The sequence below is a fragment of the Pleurodeles waltl genome, chromosome 4_2 (genome assembly GCF_031143425.1).
Source record: "Pleurodeles waltl isolate 20211129_DDA chromosome 4_2, aPleWal1.hap1.20221129, whole genome shotgun sequence".
Lineage (NCBI taxonomy): Eukaryota > Metazoa > Chordata > Amphibia > Caudata > Salamandridae > Pleurodeles > Pleurodeles waltl.
Genome location: NC_090443.1, coordinates 486119504 through 486142913, shown reverse-complemented (window position 1 = coordinate 486142913; position 23410 = coordinate 486119504). Strand labels below are relative to the sequence as shown.

At 46.2% G+C, this 23410-nt stretch overlaps 1 protein-coding gene across 2 annotated transcripts; it reads left to right on the top strand.

Moving 5' to 3' along the window:
• The first annotated feature begins 287 nt into the window (after positions 1 to 287).
• On the top strand, positions 288 to 21284 carry LOC138292965 (uncharacterized). 2 transcript variants are annotated; one of them, XM_069231864.1, is made up of 3 exons: positions 288 to 1485; positions 18437 to 18632; positions 18737 to 21284. In XM_069231864.1, the coding sequence occupies exon 3, from the start codon at positions 18876 to 18878 to the stop codon at positions 20526 to 20528; it is 1653 nt and encodes a 550-aa protein (XP_069087965.1). In that variant the 5' UTR covers positions 288 to 1485; positions 18437 to 18632; positions 18737 to 18875; the 3' UTR covers positions 20529 to 21284. The 2 variants fall into 2 exon arrangements, with proteins under 2 accessions (XP_069087965.1, XP_069087964.1); XM_069231863.1 differs by lacking the exon at positions 288 to 1485 and adding an exon at positions 2239 to 2273 and having other exon boundaries at positions 18437 to 21284.
• Positions 21285 to 23410: the final 2126 nt, after the last annotated feature.

The window sequence follows — 23410 nt, the reverse complement described above, 5'->3', positions numbered from 1 at the left end:
CAGTGAGAACTGGCTCTGTGCACGGCCTGCTCAGGTTACACGTCATGTTCACAGACTGGCCGGTCCTACGCGCAGTATGAGCGGGTTACGTTCAGTGGGGTCTCTGCACGCGCTTGAGCATGATGTGTGTGGTTGTACGCACAGCCTGGGCAGCATGTGCGTGCAGTCGCTGACAGCGATGAAATGTGTTCATCTCACTGGTGCCGTTTCTTGGCTGCGCTCCAGCTCCGCCTTCCTCTCTCCGCTTTGCAGAGTGAACCAGCGCTGGAAATGTGACAAGGCGCTGAAGAGGCAGTTATGCAACAGGGCTGACCCAGTAACACACATCCAGCGGCAGCGGCTGGACAGCGAGGGAGACAGAATCCAAGGAGTCCGCGGGAGAGCGGCAGCCGGACTCTGTTGCCTGGGCGAGGGTCCAGAATCTTGCAGTCTGCTACAACATCCCTTCCTATAACCCAGCCCAGCATCCCATCCTGCAGCCTGGTCCAGAACCCACCCCGCTATCTGGTCTGGCATCACAGTCCACCACTACTTCTTGCAGCCTTGTGCACCCTCCTGCCTAGCATGCGTCTTGTAGCCTGATCCACAGTCCCTTTTGCTTTTTTGATCCGAAGTCACTTGCTGCAGCCTGCTCCACCAGCCCTTCCTGCATCCTGACCAAGCCTCCTGGTCCAACAACCCCTCACCCAGCCTGGTTAGTTACCGCTTCTTGCAAGCCTGGTCCATCACCCCTCCTTGCACCCTGGTCCACGTATCCTGGTCCATAATCCTTATGAAGCACAGGCCACAACTATTTCCTGCATCCTGACCCAGCATGTCATTTGCTACCTGATTCAGCACCATGATACAGGGTCAGTTGCTGCAGCCTGGTCCAGAATCCGTTTTGCAGCCTTGTCCAGTATCCCTTCAGCAGTCTGGTGCAACATCATCTCCTGCGTTCTGATTCAGCATCCCTTCTGCAACGTGGTCCACCAGCTCATCCTGCATCCCGATGCCACAATCTTTCCGGCATATCTCTCGCTGCCCGGCCCAGCATCACTTTTGCAGTCTTGTCCTGCGCCACATCCTGCAGCCTGGTCCAACATCTCTTCCTGCATCCTGAGCCTGCATTCCAATAAGCTTCTATTCCTGCATCCTGGTGCGTCAGCCTGTTCAAGTATCCCTTCGTTCATCCTGACATATTCCTGGCAATATACCCCTTCCTGTATCCTGGCCCTGCAAGAGCACCTGCATCTCTTCCAGCATCCTGGTCTGTACTGTGTATCCTAGTGTAGCTGTCCTTCTGATCCCGCATGCTGTCGTGGAATGCTGGTCCTGCAGTTTGGCCATTCCAGCACACAGAAGCCGTTCACAGTTCGTGCAGAGCATCTCCTATTACAGCCTGGTCCTGGGTCTTACTGCTATATGCTATTCATCAGCCCCACTGCGCATCGTGGTCAACATCCGGGCCCAGAAGTCTGCCTCTGGTCCAGCGTTTCAACACAGGTAAGGCAAGCCTTGCTCTGTGTTCGTAATGGTGGCGGGAGGAAGAGGGTCTGCTTTAGAGGGGCTTGTGTTACCCTGATGCTGAACACAAGACCAGTGCTTAATTTGTAAATACAAAGGTGCCGGTGCCCAAAGCCCTCCTCTTAAACATGCGGCTGCTGTAAATAAATGTGTGAACGTGGAATACTGAGGAGGCGTAATCCTGAAGTCATCTCGGGCCTCTTCAATCCATATAAAGCCACTCACTGCCCCTTCAGCTCACTCTTGCAGCTTTTTACTTTCTCCCTTTGTGACGCTTTTTCATTTTTTCCCTTCATCCGCCTGTCCTAAATGTGTCTTTTGCTCGCAGCAAATGCTTGGGGCATAAGAATAAGCCCCGGCCCTCAAAAATAAGTGCCGGTGCTCAGCACCGGAAACAACAAGCACAAATTAAGCACTGCACAAGATCCACTGAACACACACAAGCTGGTTTTGTTAGAAGGTCACAGGGACCCTTCCACACAGCCACCACTGTAAAATCCCTGACCTGCATACTATTTTCTGCACACCCAGCCTTCCACCAGCACCAAAGGACAAGGAACAGCGAAAGCTGCAATCTATATCACTACACAGCACCAGAGATCACCGTGAAAGATTTCAAGAAGAGGGCTGGAAAGAAAGACGTCCCAGAATGAGGCTCGGAGAGCAGGCGCCTCTGAGGTCAGAGCTTTCAGTGTGGGCTGCTGGGTTAAACTTAGGAGTAAGAAGTTGCAGCTGCGGTAGAGGCCAGTGGTGCCAGATACTGACAGGTAAGAGGTTTCCATATCACCCTGGAGGAGGGGACTCACAAGTTGGAGGGGACAGTAAGAGACTGGTGGCGTCAGATGCTCAGAAGTAAGCTCTCAATACGAGACATGATGGGGGAGTGAGAGGGAACAACACCCAAGAACTGCATAGTCACCATGTACGAGTGACGAAACTAAGGCCTGCACAACTATTCTCAAGTTTGAATGAGGGATAGATGCCTTTCGTTTTCTGAGGAAGTAGAGTTTGAAGGAGGCAAATATTGTAAGTGGGAATGCAGAACACCATATTTTTTTAGTCTGGGCAATAAAAAAGTTATTCTGAAAATTGGACTGGGTGGATAATAACATTTGAGAGATTTTCGAACCATTTTCTGTTTGGAGGTGGGGGATTCTTTGGAATAGGAATTCATTTTTTTTCAGATTTAGGTTCAAGGTTATTGAGCTTAACTATTTTATACATTTCTCCGGAAGTGTTTTAGAGGGGTTATATCTGAAAATTCAACTGTAATAATGAGTATCATCAGCATATTGGTGGATGTGATCCCCTTTTCCTAAAAAATGGGAACAAGTATAGGTTAAAGAGAGAGGGAGATAGGCAGGGCACAAGTCGAAGGTACAGACGGGTATACAGCGTCTACCCTGCCAAGAGTTTGGTCCCACAGTCAATGCTAAACCTGTCCGTCTGTAATTTTCAGACACCAGGACACATTCAGCAGTGCCTGCACGTTGTCTGATTTCGTTCCGATCAGCAACATGCGGGGTGCAGGCAGCTAGGGGACTTATTATCAGATTCCAGCTGGGTCCATAACAAAGACTAAAATTAAGGAGCCATCAGGCTTAATTTTGTTAGAGCATCCTGGCTTCGGGCTATCATGGGCCTCACACCTAGATGCAGTGGAAGAGAAACAAAGGCACACATCTTATCACTTCACAGGTACTTGAGAGAGGCACACTTTTGACTTTGTTCATTCACTGAATATAGGGGATATGCGTGTGCTGTAAGGATGTCAGATGTGTTTGTGTGTCCCATTAATTACATAAATAATTTAGATCTCACTATTTGTTTATTGTTTTATACGGCTATAGCATCACTTATCCCAAAGCAGGGCATCAGAGTGCTGACAATAAATCATATTGTACATTGACAATAAATCATATGTGTGTAAATCATAGTATAGTATATGGTACATAAGACAGTGAAGGTTACAAGGTGTAGAAGTCACATGTCCTTCATAGCTCACTGTACTATATTAGAGGGATTACAATTATGAACTACCATTTACAAAAGGATCTTTGTGTTAAAAGCAGTAACCCATTTGCTCATTTACATAAAATAAAAATCTGTTATCTGCGTGTTACATAATGTGCTAGGCAGGAGACATGTTAACCCTAAATGCTACTTTGATTGAAAACTTGGGCTAGAAAAAACACAGATCTCTCCAGCAAATGGACTAACCTCCTGAGCTATCTTACCATTATTATTATTCCCTGAGAATTAGTTGGCACACAAAGAACTCCCCAGCAGGTACCTTAACCCCATAAGGTATTTTAAAATGCAGACTTTGCAACCAATTGATCAGAATAGATTTACTGTCACATTTCCCCGTGTTGCCAAATACTTTGTGGCAGAGTTTTAAAAAATAAATATAAAAGTTGACGCCCAGATTTTGCATCAGGGTTGTGCAACTTTTTGGGCACATCCCAAAGCAAAATATAATTTGTTACATATTGTAATGCTCTCAAATGTACTCATGATAGACCTGCTAAACATATGTGTGAGGTTTTAAGATCCGATGTCACTTCTTGTGATGTCAGTTCTTGTGAGGTCATGGGCTGTGATGGCACTTCCTGTGATGCCAAGTGCAATGTCACGCGCTGTGATGTCACACACTCTAAGGTCACTTGCATATCACCTAACTTGGTTAGTCCACCCACTTCTTTATTTTTAGGACTAGTGCTCTGGGGATAGGATTGATATGATGCACCATGGAAGCAAGAATAATGTCAATCATTAGTCTTCTAGTCCCAGTCCGGAGGAAATTATATTGAATAGAAGAATATTTATAGGCATTCTCGATGGATTTGAGGTAATTACCTTACACAGTAAATGCCAACAGCTCAGGTTGAATTATTTAGCATATCTGGTAAATGCTTCCTATTCTGAGTCTTCGCTCCGAGCAGAGCATAATATGTGGAACACTCTGGGGGTCATTACGACCAAGATCGGACCGCCGGGCGGCCACCAATGCGGCTGCACTCCCTCTGCGGCCATTTGGAGATTCCTGCTGGGCCGGCGGGCAGAAACCTGGTTTCCGCCCGCCGGCCCAGCGGGGATCTCGGCCGCAACACAGGAGCCAGCTCCAAATGGAGCCGGCGGTGTTGCGGCTGTGCGACGGGTGCAGTTGCACCCGTCGCGCTTTTCACTGTCTGCTATGCAGACAGTGAAAAGCTCCATCGGGCCCTAGCATCTCTTGATGTTTTATGCACATGGAAACGATCCATGTGAAGAACCCTACTTGGTCTGGAATTCCAATCCCTGCGCAAATAGGAGATTGTGCGGGGATCCTCACTCATAAACAGGGCCTAAGAGGAAGATTTTTTTTAGTTTAATATGATGAGAATGCCATTTTGGGCATTGTTGCTTCTGAATTGCTGAATCTGAATTCAGATTGTTAATATTTTAGCAAGTTAACAAGTTGTTATTAGATATATGACAATGAAGTTGCTTAGAAATAGCTTCTTCTATGATTTTATGATTTTCCCAAGCAAGTGAAGTTTGGAGACTGGTCTTGAAAGTTAGAAAGACTAAAGATAGATTTTTTGGGGGGTAGAAGTGTTATATGACCTGATTCTGAAAAGGAGGGGAGTTTGTCCTCTCATCTTTGAGTATGCTAAAATAAACGTACTGCATTCCAAGCCTATCTCCATCCCTCAAACACTGCTTGGTAGTCAGTCCCAGGAGTCCACTACCCTGATGGGCACATCCGTAGTGATAATCCACAACCAGAAGCTAGCAATACTGACAGTTTACAGATGGAGAACATGAGTGAAAAAACACAACCACTTATGATGGTACAAACAAAGGAGTAAGTCATAGGCACTAGTCTATAGTGATAACAAAAACTCTAAGTATTCTGGTAACAAAATTAAACTATGGGTAAGAACACAAGACACTCGTGCATCATGAACATCAATTCACCAAAATGCAAGGGGTAGCGGAAATGACATCACATGTCATTTCACCCACCCCCAGTGTCATAACAGGAAGTCATGTCACAAGATCTTTGACTTGCTGTCGCCCTCCCCTCGGCTGTTTCTCAACTATCTCTTTTTTATTACTTCTCACTCATCTGTCTTTCTCACCAGTTATTGTCTCTTTCTTACCCCTTCAGTCTCCTCCTCTATGTCAACTGTGTCTTCCTCACTGATCTTTCTATAATATCTCACGTCTGACTTCCTCACCTGTTCTGCCTCTTTTTCATCTGTTTCACCATTCTTACACCATTCTTACTCCCTTGTCTATCTTTCTTGACTTTCTGTCTCAAAATCACCTTAATATCTCTCACTTTTCCTAGTCCCCACTTCCACCTCAGATGTCTTTTCTAACCTGCCTCTGTGTCTCTCACTAAACCGTGTTACCACTGTCTTCTGTTAAGCTGTTTCTTTTTCACCACTCCCACAATATTCTCCCTTTTTTCAGCTGCCGCTTTTTCACCTGCCCATCTCCCCACTTCTTTGTTCTCTTTCTAAAGTGTCTCTTTATCACGACTCTCCCACACCCGTCTTCCCTTCTCTCTGAGCTGAGTGTCTCATGTCTCTATTAACTCTCTGAACTGTCTCCCCACCCTCTGCCACTCCTTCTCTCTGAACTGACTCTTGCTCATTGACCTCTCACCTCTTGCACCTGTCTCCCCTTCTCCTCTGCAGTCTCTTCATTACCTCTCCATCTCTGAGTTGTCTTCCATACGAGTCTCACATTCCTACATGAGCCTTTCAGTGGTCTATCGTGAGTTGTCTCTTTATTACGTTTCTCACACCTGTCTCTCCCTATCTTTCTGTCTCTCTCAGATATCTCTTTTTTCCTCTGTATCTAGATCACATCTCTCATACTGTCTTCCTCTATCATACTGTTGTCCCCTCTGGCTGACTCTCAGCTTTCTCTTTGTCATCTCTGTTTCTATCACTTATTGTTCTGCACATCTATGTGTATCTCTCTCATATTTGACACTTCTCTGATGTCTCTTCAATCCCTTTCTCTCTCTCTTCCGCTTTCTCACCCCACCCGCTTTTGCCTCTCAATCTTCCACACGTCTCTTTGCCGTGTCCTCTTCCTCCACCTCATTTCCTTATTTTCCCCTCATTTCCTCTCAGGGTTTTCCACTTGCTCTACTCTCTCCTGTCTTTCTTGCTCTGTTCACTGTTCAGTGGCAGTAACTGTCACAGAGACATCTTTTTATTGGCCTCCTCTCCACTTGCAAAAATAAATGTTTCCACTGAGGCCAGAAGTTGCAAGCACATGGGCCTTAGCTGTGACCCCTGAATGATGTCCATGGGACGCATCCTCTTAGTAGATCACCCCTGTTATTAGGATTGCCAACACCTATGTGGCATGAGTACATTGTTCCAGAATTGAGTGAAGTGGCATAGAGTTAAGTGAGGCAGGGTACAGTGGAGTGGTGCAGGGTAGAGAGCAGAGGTGTAGAGTGGTGTAGCGTGCAGTGGTGCAGAATAGATTAGAGTGTAGTGGCGTAGTGTGCATTGGTGTAGAGTGCAGTAGAGTGGCATAGAGGTGAGTGGTGTGGAGGAGAATGCAGTGGTGTAGAGTGCAGTGGCATACTGTGCAGTGGCATAGAGTAGAGTAACAGTGAGTTCAGTGGCAGAGAGTGCAATCTTGCAGAGTGCAGTGGTGCAGAGTACAGTGTTGTGGAGAACAGTGGTGCAGAGACAAAGAGTGCAGTGGTATGTAGTAGAGTGGGGTAGAGTAGAGCGGTGCAGAGTAGAGTAGGCGTACAGTGAAGTATCATAGAGTGTCATAGAGTGCAGTGGTGCACAGTAGATTGGAGTGGCATAGAGAGGATTGGCATAGCGTGTATTGGTGTGGAGTAGAACAGAGTAGTGCAGAGTAGAGTGCAGTGGCACAGAGTAGAGTGGTGCATCGTTCAGTGGCTGAGAGTGCAATGATGCAGAGTAGAGTGGCATGCAGTGCATTAGTGTAGATTGCAGTGGTGTAGCGTAGTTCAGAGTAAAGTGACATAGAGTACAATGGTGTAGAGTAGAGTGGTGTAGAGTGGTGCAGAGTAGAGTATAGTGGCATACTGTGCAGTGGTGTACAGTAGATTGACATAGAGTGTATTAGTTTTGAGTGTAATGGTGTAGAGTGCAGCGGAGCAGGGTAGATTGCAGTGGCGTAGAGTGGAGTGTTGTAGAGTGGAATGGAGTGGCATAGAATAGATTGTTTCAGAGTAAAGTGAAGTGGCAGAGGGTGCAGTGGCACAGTGTACAGTGCTATAGAGTGCAGACATACCGAATAGATTTGAGTGGCTTAGAGTGGATGGGCGTAGAGTGCAGTGGATGGGCGTAGAGTGCAGTGTCTACTATGCATTGATGCATAGTAGAACAGAGTGGGGTTGCGTGCATTTGCATGGAGTAGAGTAGTGTAGAATGGAGAAGTCAAGTGAAGTGGCATAGAGTGGAGTTGTGCAGGGTAGAGTGTAGTGATGCAGTGTGGCGTGGCATGGAGTGGTGCAGAGTAGAGTGCAGTGGCATGAAGTGGTGGAAAGTAGAATGTAGTGGGTAAAAGTGGAGTATGCATGGTATGGTAGTGCACTGCCATTGCAGTCAACACATCTTCAAATGAAATGAACATTATATTTGCACAGGTAGACAGTTTTACAGATAAAAGTATACAGATCACAATAAAAAATGTGCAGAGATGTCATCCCCTTCTGTATTGATTTGTTTTGATCTTATTCAAATATTTGTTTCCACCATACTTCAGAATTGCCAAAAACATGCTTCATTTGTGCTATCAATATTCTGAAGTATCTGCACAATTAGTTTACAGACATTTAAAGTTTGTTTTGTGCTAGAAAATCGTCTCACTTTGAAGTCAGACAAAGAAAAGTGAACACCAAGCTCCCTGTAAGACAGAGCCTGACATTTGACCTCTGACACTGAATGCACTCCAAATATGACACAATAAGAACAATAATGAAACGCCTGTTTGCAGAAATACACCTCTAGCGGAAGAATACAGTAAATAGAGTTTGTGCAAGGGAAGGGATGAACTCAAGCTGTACAGCCTAAAAAACAAATAAACCCAGCAAACAGAAAGCAAGCAAATGTGAGTTACAAACCACAAAGCCAATGGTAAGTAATTGGAGGAATGCATTCCTAGGGATGCTTTCTGAATGCCCCCAATATGTCGGCAGCAAAGAAGACAGCTGTCCTGTCTGGTAGGCTTTGACCTGAAAACCTTCTTTAGCCCTAGCTGCTAATTTCCTCTCCTGATGGTTGTGCTTGTTTTCCATATTCCTTCTCCTGTACCTTCAAGTTAAGTTTACACTTAATCCATAAACTAGTAAATATTTCATCAATGATTGAAAGGCGGTACATTAGCCATGGATGTCAATCACTTAAATGTTGGAAAAATACCAGAAGTGTGTTTCAAACTACTGAACTGCACTTCGACTTAGCCTAAATGGGTTTAAGCTGACTTTCTGCAAGCTGGTTGTGCTGTCATGCATAAGGGGGTGTTGCATTGTGAAAGTGTCTGGGACACCTATTTTAAATCACATACATGTTTGCTTTCATTTTTATTAATGTATTTCATCAAATAGCCAACAACCCATTTCAAAGATTACAATATCTGCTTTGAAAGCTACACCCCTGTAAACGCACAATATCATATTTCTTCTAGCCAACGATCTGCCTGAACTCAGGTATCTCTGTCCCCACTAATGATCATTTCTTATTTCTATCAATTTAATCTACCACAAAGTAACTTAAATAGTTTGCTTAGGTGCACAAGACAAATTCCAGTAACAAGCTATAACCAATTACGGTGGACTAATAACTATAGCTGGGTTCCAGAGCAGCATACTGCCCGCTATAAAGCTCTTCAATACCTTGTCAGGGGTAGTGAGCTCTATGTAAGTGCAATTACAATACAATATGTAACCTAACCTCTGAATGAATAGAGTATCCTTTGAATCTGATTACTTTTTATCGGCTGAATATGGCATGATCTGTGAACTTGGTTAGAGGTCGCTGGATGTGGTTAGTGAGATGGAGGAACAGATAGAGAATACTGGATTTATATAAGGATGGCTGAAAATTGATGGGTAGACATTGTTAGGGAGGGCGGACATTATTAGTGATCCTTGAAGGGTAGGGATGGGCTTAGCGCAATTGTAGATGCCAAAACATGGTGCAGCATGGTGGCGATGGACAAGCACAGTGAGAATGGCTGGTCATAAGAAGAAAACATCTGCTGGTCACAGGCAAATGTTCAGAAGGACTTGGACATTGATGCACCACATTGGTACTTCTGAAGCACATCCAGGTGATTAGCCATTGTTGTCTCCTTCATGGAGTCCGTGCCGATTATCATTGAGCGACAGGCAGATCTATGGCCAGGTAAACTCAATATATAATTAGTAATTTCATCAGCACAAACCAACACATTAGAAGTCCTGGGACCGAGGAGTTTGAGTAATACACTTGACTACACAGCAGGGCACACAATGGAATGTGTTCTGCTGGGGTGAATGCCTTGAACTGATGTTCACAGACAAGACAGTCTTGTCCATTTTAGAGCCAATACTTGACCATTTAATGGGGTGAAGGGTCTCTGAAGGACACACTTCAGAGACCCTCCCCCTCGAACTTCCATCTACCCCCTGAAAATATCCAAAAGAAGTTGGAAGTCAGCAAGAGCTTTACCAGATAAACTTGACAAGGATGGAAAGCAGTTTCCTAAAGGATTCAGGGTATTAAATGGCTTGTAGCTGTGTGTGTGTGGGAGGATGACCTTCATAGAACTGCAAGGTCCTCATTTATTGGGTAAAAGAATGCCAGTTGGTTAACCTCATTAGTCCACCACCAGAACAAGGCCCAGCACAATGACCACGGGTTAAATGTATAAGACCTTCAAAATGCCATGGAGAAAAACACAATAGTGTATTGCGTACTCATGGTCGACATTATCATGAGTCATAACATGTCAGCACATAATTGATGCCCAAAATAAAAACTTTTTTTCCAAGATTTTTTCCTAACAACTCCCGGAGGCAAGGCACAGCATGTGAATCTAGAGCAGTGTCAAGCTGCACAATTATTGCTTCCTGTAGGTCTTTTCTTCATTTCACACACAGAGTCATCTTGCTGTAGTAATATCTTAAGAACTATGGAGCAGAGCTGTAGTCAACATATATTTGATTTGAGTGACAATGGCCCATAAGTTCCTTACTCAATAGAGCAGGTCTAGTTTAATGAGTGACCAAGAGAATGATGGGTGTCTCCCAAAGGTGGGTCACAAAACACAGAAAATTACTTTATTTACAAAGGGAGAAGAATCTAGGTTATCACCAAATAAAGATCATCAGTGCACTTCATATAGTACTGAATCTAGGAGACTGTCAGACAGGACGCTTCCACCTGCTCCCAACAGTGCTTCCACTGCCCCAGAAGTTGTCAGGGCATGGTTTCTCCACCCTGGAGACCCGTCCTGAGCTTGTTAAGATGAAGAGTCCATCCCAGTTCTACCAGAATTGTGCTTAAACTAATCCTGATCTTATAATGACATTAGTTTGGATCCCAGGTCTGTGCCAAAACATGTTGTATCCCAGGTCTGTTCAATCAAAGCCTAAAAAAACAAATAATATAGGGATGTTATAGTTAGGAAATAGAATTTTTAAAAACTTAGAAATTCACTAAAAAAACAAAAGTTACAGGGACGATATAGTTAGATTCAGAGTTTACAAACATAAAACCATAGACATTCAGCAGTTATAGTTATAGTTCTCTCAAGAAATGATAAATTGTGCCATAAGATAACTATAACTCACACCCCCATGCACAGTTTTCTTATCAATAATGCTATTGCAAATGTTTCAGGGATAATGTCAATGATGTCGTAATGCGTAAGGTAACTAGCAGTTCATGGTAAGGGCGCAAGTTAAAACTATAACTAACTAATGGTTACCACCCAATCCCACTAATTCACCATGGCAGGACATATCTGACTGGCCTGCAGCTCTCTGTCTCATTCCAAACACAGGGTAGGTCAAGGTAGGAATTGTCCTGCTGGAGCACAGCGCTCCACCCCATCATAAAAAAACAAGGGAGAGGTGAGGTCAGGATCCCTCCTGCAGGAATGCAGCACTCCGCGCCACTCCGAAATTAGGGCCCAGCTATGTTAGGATATATTTGTTGAAGCACATCGCTCTTTCTCTTTCTGAATCCAAGGTCAGCATCTTTCCCGTTGGAGTGCTCCACCCCACACTAATAACACTAGGTTCAATTTAGGTTAGGATCCTCCCAATTGAAAAGCACCATCCCATTTTGGAACTAGGGCCTGGCTACGATTCTTGCAGCACGACCAAGTCAAAGCCTAATCCATCCCACTGCTGCCAGCAGGGTGCTTCATACAGAGAGAAACTCACCATCCACTGCCAGTAGAGTACTTCAGCCAGTGCTGAATTACCAGGTGAGGTGAATTTCCCTGACACAGATCCCACTGGCTCGCTTTTTGTGGTCCTTACTTGAGCCAATCTGCCTTTAATGAGTTTCCTTTGGCATGTCATAAAATGAGGGGGGCCGGGTAAGATTTCTGTGGTCGGGTCAGTCCATTCTAATGCTACTCCTAACACGCTTCCTTCCTTAAAGCTACCATCACATAACCCATGCCACTGCTACCTACAGTGTTATTTGCCAGCCTTGAACTTACCGTCATGTTACGTACTCTCACTAGATCGATCCACCCAGCCAAGAAACTAGAACCAGGTTATGGCAGGATTCTCCCCACTGGAACTTCACCAATGCCTATAACCTTGCTCAGGCCGGGTGCCTCTCAATGCTATCAATAGTCCACCTCGCCCCAGCCATGTATTTAGCCCTGTCTCAGAGCAGGACCCATTCCATTTCAACCACAAGTTCCTGGAGCTCGTTAATTCCCTCATTAGTACCAGTGTGATGTACCTATGCTTGTATCATAGATCTTGTCCAAGAGGATGTTTCCCACTATATTGCTTCACCGTGCCCCAAAACTATTTCCCAGTTCGTTATATGATCCCATCACCTAGCCTAATGTATAAGGTCTCGTCACGAGAGGTCCTCTCTTAAAGCAATCACTAGTCCGCTTGGCTCTGGCAATAGATTCAGGCTACTTCACAGCACAGCCCATTCAAAGGCTACCAAAACTTCAATTTCCTTGGTTCTGAATCAGATAAGGGAAATATCTATCCCACCTCTGCTCCTAGTCTATGTAACCTATTCTTAAACCAAACTCTGTGCCGGAACAAGACAAGTTTAATCAGAGCACCTCACCCATCCTTGGAAGTGAAGTCATGCCAAGGCAAACTCAGGGTACACAGCCCCTTATATATTTGGCTAAATCTATCCCACCCTTACAATATTTCACTTTGTTTATCCATGAGCTGAGGGCTGTATCACAGCAGGACCCCTCCCACTAAAGCACTCAGCCCAGCCCTAAACCTGGGCTGGTTTGTGGCAGGGCATAACCCACTGAAGTGCAGCTCTCCACCCCATTTTGAACAATGGATAGATCAGGGCAGGATTTTTCCCCCTGGAGTGCAGTGCTCCACCCCATTCTAATAATACCAGGGCCAGGTCAGGATCAGTCCCATTGGAACACAGTGCTCCGCCTCATATTGAAGGTAGGATCAGGGCATATTAGGATACACCGCCTGCTGCAAAGCATTCTGAAACCATGGCTAGGTCATGTCAGGATTCTTGCTGCTGGAGTGCTCCACCCCATACTAATAATACTAGGTTCAGTTTAGGTTACGATCCTCCCTACTGGAGCGCACCACCCCATTTTGGAACTAAGCCCAGCCCAAGTCAGGATCCTTTCCACTTGAGTGCTCCGCCCCTCCATCAACCGAGTTCAGGTCAGGGTAATTACAGTTGGAACACGCTGCCGCGTCCTGAAACTGGGACCAGGTCATGGCAGGATGCGTTCCTTCCTGCAGATATGTTAAGCACCATTCTAAAATTACTTGAGCCAAGCCGGGATCCTATCTGCTGAAGCCCTCAATTCCATTATGAAACTAAGGCCAGGTATGGTTAGGGTCCTTCCTATTGGAACACTCTGCCCCATGCTGAAACCAAGGCCAAGTCAGCGCAGGATTCTTCCTGCTTGAGTGTTCCGCCCCATTCCGAAACCAAGGCCAGGTCAGGTCAGGATCCTTGCTGCTTGAACGCTCCACCCTATTATGAAACCAAGGCCAGGTCAGCTCAGGATTCTTCCTGCTGGAGCACCCTGCCCCACTCTGAAACCAAGGCCAGGTCAGGTCAGGATCCTTGCTGCTGGAACGCTCCGCCCTATTATGAAAGCAAGGCCAGGTCAGCTCAGGATTCTTCCCACTGGAGCGCTCCTCCCTGTTATAACCCGCAGGCCAGGTTAGGTCAGGATCTTTCCCGCTAGTGAGTTCCGCCTCATTCTCAAGCTGAGGCCAGGTCAGGTCAGGTGCCTTCCTGCTGAAGAGTTCTGCCCTTTTTTAACCAATTCTTAGGTAAACACAATTCCTGCTGGAACGCTACACCTCATCCTGAAACTAGGGCCAGGTCATGGCAGGATCCCGCTGGAGCAACCCACCCTGGTAAGGATACATTCTGTTGGCGTGCTCTGCCCTCTTCAGAGTCCTGTCAGGTCAGGGCATAGCCCATCCCACTACTGCTACCAATGCAAACCGCCCCCTTAGGGAAGGCGATGATCCCTGATTTGTTGTTAAATTCCCTGGTGTATTTTTACTCTGCCACTCCCTGCTGTCGCTGCCCTTGTTGTTGAGCATGGGTTACATCATATCTAGGCCAGTAGTTCATTGGCACAGATCCCATTCCGCGGTAGGCACATCCGAGCGCACCAGAGCTGCCAGACCGGTTTGCTAGAGTGCAGTGTCCTCATACATATTCAGTGTTGACTGACCTAATTTCAGGCTCCTTGAGCTTCAGGCGTCACACTGGAGAGCAGGCAGGAGGGGGCATGGGATTGCAAGGGCCGAGGACCCTGCTCTGCAGTCAGTATAAAGGGGCATGGGCATAAGTAGGTCAGGGGCTGTGGGGTGTAACAGGGCAGTGGAAGGAGAGCAGCAGGGACAGGTGTGACACAATCCCCTCTCAGGGATCGTGGGTAAGGCAGGGCACAGGGTCCTGCAGAGGAGCAGGGAAATTGTGACGTCTAAAGGGGCGCAGGACCCTCCCCAAGACGGCAGGGAGGGTCTTTCAGAGCCTGGCAGGCCACAGGGCACCAGGAGAGATGCTTGGAAAAGAGGCAGAGGGCACAGACCGCGCTAGACCTGGTATGGAAGACATGCAAAGGGCGAGGGCCAGGCCCCAGGGTGAAAGGGTCACGGGGAGAGGCTAGGGTGCTGACTCCCCCCACCCCTTCTGTGTAGTGATGCCTCTGATTCTACTCCACGTCCTAGACTTCTACGGCCCATTAGTCCCCGGCCTCTGCCTATCACGCACATCCCAACCCACAATTCAAAATACCTCCGAAATGTCCCCCTCACAGCCTTTACAACCAAGCCCCTCACTCGTCATAAGTATTAACCCGTCCAAAACCCATATATTCTTGACACCCACTAACCTCTAACTCCATGTACCCTCCATGCACTCTGGGCCCTCCCAATACCAATCCTGCATTCCCTCTAAGCCTGCACTGCCTTCTGGCCACCCCCATTCCTTCCAAGCTCTACAACATCAACGTGCATGTTCCTTCACCTACCATCATTACACCGCTTCTCCACCCGCATCACTATCACTATACTGCAGTAACCATAGCACCATTCTCTTCCTCTCCTACCACTTCCACACCCTGAACTACCTTAACCCTGCTCTCCCCTGCAGGTACTTCCATTTGCGTCTCACTCCATCACAAACCACCCTTCTCAGGGCACTATCTTGAAGATGAGGCAATGACTTTCAAGCAGCACACAAGTGACACAGCCATGTATGCACTCTTCAGTGAGAAAGGAAGCATCTTACTCTTGATGAAGAGGCACTTGAAGTAGGGCCCAGAGCACTGGTCAAGATAATGTCAGCCAATGAAGACTGGCAATAAAGCCCGTGGTGTAGTGTTGGCCAATGTCACACTAGAAATAGGGTTCAAAGTAAAGGGCGAGACAGTCAGATGAAGTTAGAGAAGAAGTAGGGTCTGGAAGAATGGATTAAATACTATTGGCTGAACTCAGAGTAGAAGTGTGGAGTAACAGACAGGATGGTGTCGTCCAAAGTGATACTGGAAGTAGAGTCCGGCGTAACGGACACAATAGTGTCAGTGTGAAAATGAAGTATACTGTCAGCCAAAGTGAGAATGAAGGTGGGGTCAGCAGGAATGACCAAGATGCTGTGAGTCAATGTTAGACTAGAAGGAGGGTCTGAAGTAATGCCCAGTATGTGTCGGTTGATTAGGATTGCAATTAAGGTCTGAAGTAGGGAATGGGCTGGTGTAGGCTAATATGACATTGGGAGCAGGGCCCAAAGTAATGGGTGAGACAGAGTTGGCCAAGGCGAGATTGGACTGAGGTAAAAGACATTACAACGTTGACCAATGTTAGACTGATAATAGGGACCACAGTAACAGACACTATACTTAGGGCCAAATGTACTAAATTCTGGCTCTGGAAAATGCAGCAAGTCTTCTTGCAGTGTTGCCCTATGTCAAAAGGAAAGGGAAGGAATGCACTGCATCTATGTGATACAGCGTATTCCTGTTCATTCAACTTCTCTGCTGCCGTTTTGGCTGCCTAGCGCCAACGCAGGCAGCCTTGTACCTTGGTTCAAGGGTCTCCGCATTGTCAGAATTATTTTTGTGCGGGCATGGGCAGCTTCCTGCACAAAAACTCTTTCTATGTGTACTGTAGAATGCAGCACACATACAAAGAGAAAAAAACAAGGAGAAATTAAGATATTTCTCCTTGTTGCGCCTCCCCTGAGGAGGCGAAAGGTATTGGCACATCCCCAGATTTACAGGCTCTTGTAAATGTGGGGATGCATCAAAATCCATGGGTGTTGCGTGGGTTTTTCCCACGCAACACCCATGGATATGGAGTAAGGCAAGGCAGTGCAATTGCTGCATTGCCTTACTCTGCACAAGGGTGGCCTTGCCTTACTCCATATCTATGAGGCCATTCAAAGCTACGCAAAGTTGCGTGGCCTCAAAGGTATGGTTGAGATGTTTGTGCCGTTGCTGCGTCACTAAAAGTGATGCAACGGCGGCGCAAACCTCTCATAAATATGCCCCTTACTGTTGTCCAAAGTGAGAATGGAAATAGGATCCTGAGTAATGGAACATATAGGGCCAGATTTATGCTGGCTTTGCACCGTTCCAACACCACATTAGCATAATTTTTTGACGCTAATGTTGCATTGGAAGGGGAAAAACGCAGTGCCATATTGACAAAGTGGCACAATGCTGGCATTGCACCACTTTCTAACCCCTTGCACCACATTATGCCTGCGCCAGGCACAATGTATGCAAGGTTGGCGTTCCCGCACTGGGGGGGCTGTAAAAATGGCACAAAGGAATCTATGAAATTCCTTTGCGACGTTTTGATCAGCATTTCTTAATGCCTGCTAAGTGCAGGCATTAAAAAAAGGCTCCAATTAATTACAATGGGCCTTTCGGTGCTTTGCAGGATTAGTGTCATACTTTTTTAAGCTAACCCTGCAAAGCACCGGACTAGCATAAACAATTATGATGCTAGTCCCCTAACTACTGCCATGGTGCACGGTATTTTAAATACGGCGCTACCATGGCGACGTTAGGGGGACGCTAAGGGGCGCTGGAAAAGTGGTGCTGCACTATGTCCAGCGCCACTTTCATAAATCCGCCCCATAGTTTTGACCAATGAGACACAGGAAATAGGATCTTTAGTAATGGAGAGGATAGTGTCAGTTGCAGTAAGAGTCGAACTAGGGCCTTAGTAATTGCCAGGATAGTGTTGACATTTGTTACACAGGAAGTAGGGTCTAAAGTAACACTCAGGATAGTGTCAGCCAATGTCAGAGTGGAAGGGGCTCCTGGGGCAGAAGACAGGATTGTGTCAACCCATATGAAACTGGAAGTAGGGTCCATGGGAAGGGTGGACATCTCACCTAATTCAGAGCAGGCTGGCACAGAGCCGAAACAGGGGATTGTCTTGCATTTATGGGCCATAATACAAGCCAAACCACTGATACAAATGGCACGTGATTGAGACAGCCAGCATCATGTAAAAATATGATAAAGGCCCTTTAAAATTAAAATATATACATATTTTTTCAATGTATGTGTTTCAGTTAAGTACAGTAGATCATATTACGGCATTAATTAACGTTTGTTAAAAATAAAGGTTAAAGAGGAAAAGTGATTGGCCATTTTTGTCTTCAATAAACTGCCCAGCAAGGGAAAGGCTGAATGGTTGTTTTGCCTGGACCGGCGTGATCTCGGCTCGCTAGTCCAATAGGGCCAAGGCAGGGCTAGCCGGACCAAGACATTCGACCCAGGCAGGTAAAGCAGAGGACAAGGCCGACCCAGTACGTGGTACCACTACAGCCTCATACATTTCTGCCTGTAAGACTGCCTAGTCAGAAGAGTATTTGTTTCCTATCTGAGTGCCCTCATTTGCCCTTTTTAATGCATTGAACTAGTTTCCTTATGTGGGTCAGGCCACCTTTCTCTGAAGTTGAATGCATGAACTGGCGCCAAAAGGGAACATTCATGACGGCCTAAAATACGAGTTCTTTGGGGGAAAAAATAGCATCCACTTCAAGAACACGACTGATAACCGAGACAGCGCGATTTTGAACTCTTTCCAGGTCCTAGCCTCTCCCTTCGCAGACTTTTGCTGCATGGCTCGGGCTTGCAGGATTTAGCACTGCTAGCTTATGTAATCGATGTTTATCCGGTGTCTCACAGTCTGCTTGTATTTTTCCTGTAGGTGTGTCGTGGGGCAGGGCGATGTTGAGAGTCCCCGTATGACTCTGGAAACGGAATAGGCGAACAACCAAAAGTCAGCAGCCTCACCAGCGGATCATCATTCGCAGCAGCGACTCCAGATAGGCAGCAACTCAAGATCACCACTGAGCAGCGTGGCGTGCGGGTCCGTTGGTGATGGCCATCTTCAACACCGCATGGTATTGAATTGGTGGCAGTTTCCAGTGCTGCCAATGAAACAAGAACTTGTCCTCCCCCGACAGAAGCAGGAGTGAGTGTAACCTGGTGTCTCCTTTCTTCGCAGCGGGAAAGATTCCAGAGTGGGACTTGCTGAATCCTGTGAAATAACCATCCAACCAGCTTGAGCAGTCTCTGAGACAAAGACACCACCAAGAACGAGTCAACGTTGCTTTTCAGTCAAGACTCAACATCCCTCACTGCCAATGATGGAGAGTCTGAGTTTGCCTTCCATCCACCTGGCCAGCAGTTTTCCCGAGGCCATAGAACCATGCCAGCTAACCAAGAGCAAGCCCAACCTCAGTGGCCGCCGCAAGCGGGAGTTTATTTCTGATGAGAAGAAGGATGCAAGCTACTGGGAGAAGCGCCGAAAGAACAACGAGGCAGCCAAGCGCTCACGAGAGAAAAGGCGCTTCAATGACTTGGTGTTGGAGAACCGGGTGCTGGCACTCAATGAAGAGAATGTGCAGCTGCGGACTGAGCTGCTGCAGCTAAAGTTGCGGTTTGGCCTCATCACCTCTGCCTCGTTTGTGGAAAAGAGTCAACAGCTGAGTGACCGAAGCTCCCTCAGTCGTATCTATGGCAGCTACTCCAATGGCTCCTCAGCTGCCCACCACTCTGACTCCTCTGAGGCGGAACAGTCTAGCCGGGACAGCGCTGGCAACTCATTGCCCAAGTACTCACCTAGGGGCTCTCTTTCTGACCTATCTGATGGTTCTTCCCGGGACAGCCCTATCCCGTCCACCTTCTCTGAAGCCCAGGCACTAGCCAGATCTGGCAGAGACTATGACTTCCATCATCACATGCACTCAATGGACTTTGACTGCGAAAATCTAAAACCACTAGTAACTGAGCCCAGGGTGGTAGAAGGTCATGAACAGAAGCTCACCAGCACAAGTCCACGAGGTGGAGTGATTCTGTTTCGGACTGGTGGCTACACCATCGACCCACAACGAGCACCAGAGCTGAAGGCCACTGGCCTACCCTCTATGCACCCAAACAGGGTGCAATCCGCAGCACCGGGGAAAGATGATGAGACAGTGGTGCACCACATCACCAATGGTTCAACCCATCCCAGCCAAACAGTCCAGATGGAGTTCAAGGATCCCACTATGTGTACTGGGTACAATATTTCCAGCGTGGATAGACACTCAGGAACTGTTGCACAACAGCACACTGCAATTGTGATGGAAAGCATTCCAGACTTGCAAACAAGCCAAGATGTCAACTACGAACACAATGCAGTGGGTCGGTGTACACCAGACACTTGTAAAGAAATGGGGTTTCTTGATCCAGCACAACCACTGAACACGTCCTCAGAGAAAGGAGACATGGACATTTCCCTTACGAAACTGGCTGTGGTCAGCGAGGAGTACACCTCCTCCAACATGGCTGCTGCTAGGTCTCCCTTCTCTATGCATATTAGAGATGACAGCAACCCTGAGCAAGAGGACTCTTCTTGTAAACCAGACTGCCAGTCCCCAACACCCTGCGTCTCCACTGACCTGCCACAGGAAGTCAAGATGTCCTCCCTACCCCACAAACTCCGCCTGAAATGTCGGGCACACAGCAGTGGCATCCATGAGCAGCCCACCAAACTTGGCTCCAGTCACCAGGCTGAAATGTCAAATGCAGAACATGCCCATCAATACCTTATGGCCCTCGAAACAGCCACCAGCTATTGTCTAGCACCAGGCACCATTGAGTCCACCGAGATGGAGGGTTTCCAGCGGCAAAGCTGGCTGTGCCACAACGAAGTAGAGGAGGACAAGTCGAATGAATCATTCCAGAATCTCACTCGTGGCCTAGGTACCCAGGGCTGGAACTATTCGGAAATGGACTGTGCCAACTGCGGATGAGCCATTTCTGAAGTAAAATGGCGCCAAAGACAGTGCTTAATCAGAGGTATCCTCTGACAGGATGAAAGGCCAAAGGACGTGTGAGCTGTACCTAAACAGAGCTATGTGCTGCCCCAGGACAGATGAGGTGCTTTACAAAGTTGTAACAGATCTACTACAGCCCAACAGGCTTAGCACATGGAAGACAGAAAGACTAAGTCGGCCACATCGGACTCTGTGGCCATCAGATTGTTCTTGGGTCTCTGCAGAAGGCGCATGAACCCTGTAAGCTGTCACCTTTTATTTAAACCTGCCATCTTCCGAGTGGCCACAGTTCTCTGCAGCAAGTGCACGAACGCACAGAGCTATGCCTCTAACTACTCCTGAAGTGAGCCGCATGCCGCAAGCACGCTCCTCCCACCCACGTGTGTTGACACGCAGAGCCTAACACTGTACAGAGGAGCAGCAGACAATCTAAGAGCAGGTTCGCTCTCAGGACCGTGTCTGCATTACTTAGACCCTCTCAGTCAGGTGGCTGCGCGGATGCCGCCCCTCGTGGTAGGGGCAGCTGGACATTGTTGCCTGGAATGCAGGCCTGGACTCAGTGTAAATAGTTTATTTATGTTTGTGCGGGCAAAGATTTGTGTTGCCTCCGTGGTGAGCAGTTGTCTGACCTCCAAAGATTCTGCTAAGCACCTTAACAATGAGACATTTTTTATACAGGCGAAAAGCTAACATGAAATTGTACGTTAAATAATAAAAAAAAGTTATTTCAAACCCAGTTTCCTTCGACTTTTAAAACAAGATATACAGTTGTGGTTGGGAGTGAGGGGGCGTTGTACCAAAGTGTATTTTTTTTGTAAAACGTAAAAAGCAGAAGTTAAGTTTTGAGTTGAGTGTCTGTGCATGATCAGAGATGCGCATATTGACAGCACAGTGATTCCTAAATTGGTGAGATTTCCTAAAAAAATATACAAATAGCGGTAAGCGTGCACATGTGCTGTTGCTGTTACTTCCAGTTGAGTGAATTCTTTCATTTCTTATGCCTCCTTAGCGTGCTAAAACCCATCTAACTTCGGAGTGGACATGCATGTGTCAGGTAAATAATTGTGGACATATTCTAGTGCAAACTTCGTTTTTTTCTCACACAAAAATATCAATATGTGTACATGCCAATAAGCTGAGAACAATTATAGAGACTTACAGAGAGAAGTGTAAAAAATATTAAAAATTGGGGAGCCCTCGCTTTAAACTGCTTTTTTAAGAACTGGGGTTTCAAAATTTGTTTTAAACAAGGCAGGAGGTAGTAACAAGTAGACTGACTTGCATATGCTTATTTACATATTTTGCATAGTGTCAACTTGCCCTACTGCAAAGCACTTCGGTCCACTCTATACATATGCCGATAGCAAAAAAAAAATATTTGAAAATACAGAGTGTAGCTAAGTGAATCGGGGGTTGTGAACTTGGATGTGAAGGAGGGCGTGCCCCTGGGCACTGATAATATTTTAATACTTGTAAAGCACAACTCTTGTCCTAACACACGATGCTCGCATATAAACTTTAAAACCGTCGTGAAAAAGTAAAACAAAATAACATTAAGAGTTAAAAATGCAATAAAAATAGAATACACAGGGTATATAGTTAAAGCAATTGTTAAACATTGAACGTAATCTTTTCAGGGATAATTCTAGGATGATCTATACGAATTGGCACTCACTTGTTAACTCGTTTAGTTTATCCACGTACTCGGGAAATCTTTATTTTTAGAAGTGCATGTTTTGAGTTTTTCTTCCCTGTTTTAATTTCTAAAAATGTGTTATCCTGAATGTGACAATTCTAATGATACTTTCTTAAGGCATATGCTTTTTAAAGATCCGGCTCTTTGGTGCCCTACCATTTTTAGATATGGCGCTTTCGGAGTTATACTTCTATTGCTCCTCAGAAGGGAAAGGCCAGTGCTGGGTAAGGGTTCATGCACTGCACTCCCTCATGTTCCCAAAATACACAGTTGAGCTGTAACTGAGAGAGCTGGCTGGCGCCCCACCAAAGCTGGTAACGCTGTGGTTAGCAATAGTTTCAGGTCAGTTGGAAGCCCTGGTGCTCCATCCCGCTAACCTGTTCCAGTCCTCCTGCCACTCTTGGTAGTTCTACATGCTTAGAAATTGAATTTTATTGTATTGCAATTGAATTTATATAGCGCTAACTACCCTGTTGAGCTGTTGAACTGCTTACGCAGGGCAGCACGCTGCTTTGCAACCCAAGGGTGGAGGTTAAGCTAGAAGTTATTGGTCATTGTTGGTTACTAGGAGTTATTTTGTGCTCTCAAGGAATCTGTACCATGTTACTGCTCCAGTTTTTTTCCCTGTTTCATCATGGTAGATTAAATTAATAGAGTTTAGAAGTGATCATTGGTGGACGCTCTGTGAGTTCCTACACAATGACTGGTGGGATTACCAGAAAGGCTAGAGGAGATCTAGGGCGTCATTCATAGTTTAGTAGACAAGTTATCAGTCATAAGCAAGGCAGATATCTATCCACTTTTTTTACAAGTGCCAAAGGATATAATGCACTTGCGATGAGGCTGAGAGGATTTCCATCATGTTTGTAACAGAGTAACCCATCAGCTAAAGTCTAAATTAGGCCCTAGGGGTTGTTAGCTTGAAGGGATATGATTTTAAAGCAGGAGAGGTTGTAATCTATGAAATGAGGTGTGGGCATTTTCGAGAAATACAATAATAGAAACAGAACCATCACAATTTGGTTACTAAGCAGTATACATTGGCATACCAACACAGTACATTTGGTTTTAGATCCGGATCAATTGAAACGCCAATGAGCAGGCACCCCTCCTTCCATTCTCCTTTTTCATCCCCCTAGATAGTTGGTCTCAGGACTGGGTA

What these genes read in the sequence shown, in the direction of transcription:
- LOC138292965 (XM_069231864.1), top strand. Translation starts at nt 18,876, where the DNA reads ATGATGGAGAGTCTGAGTTTGCCTTCCATCCACCTGGCCAGCAGTTTT.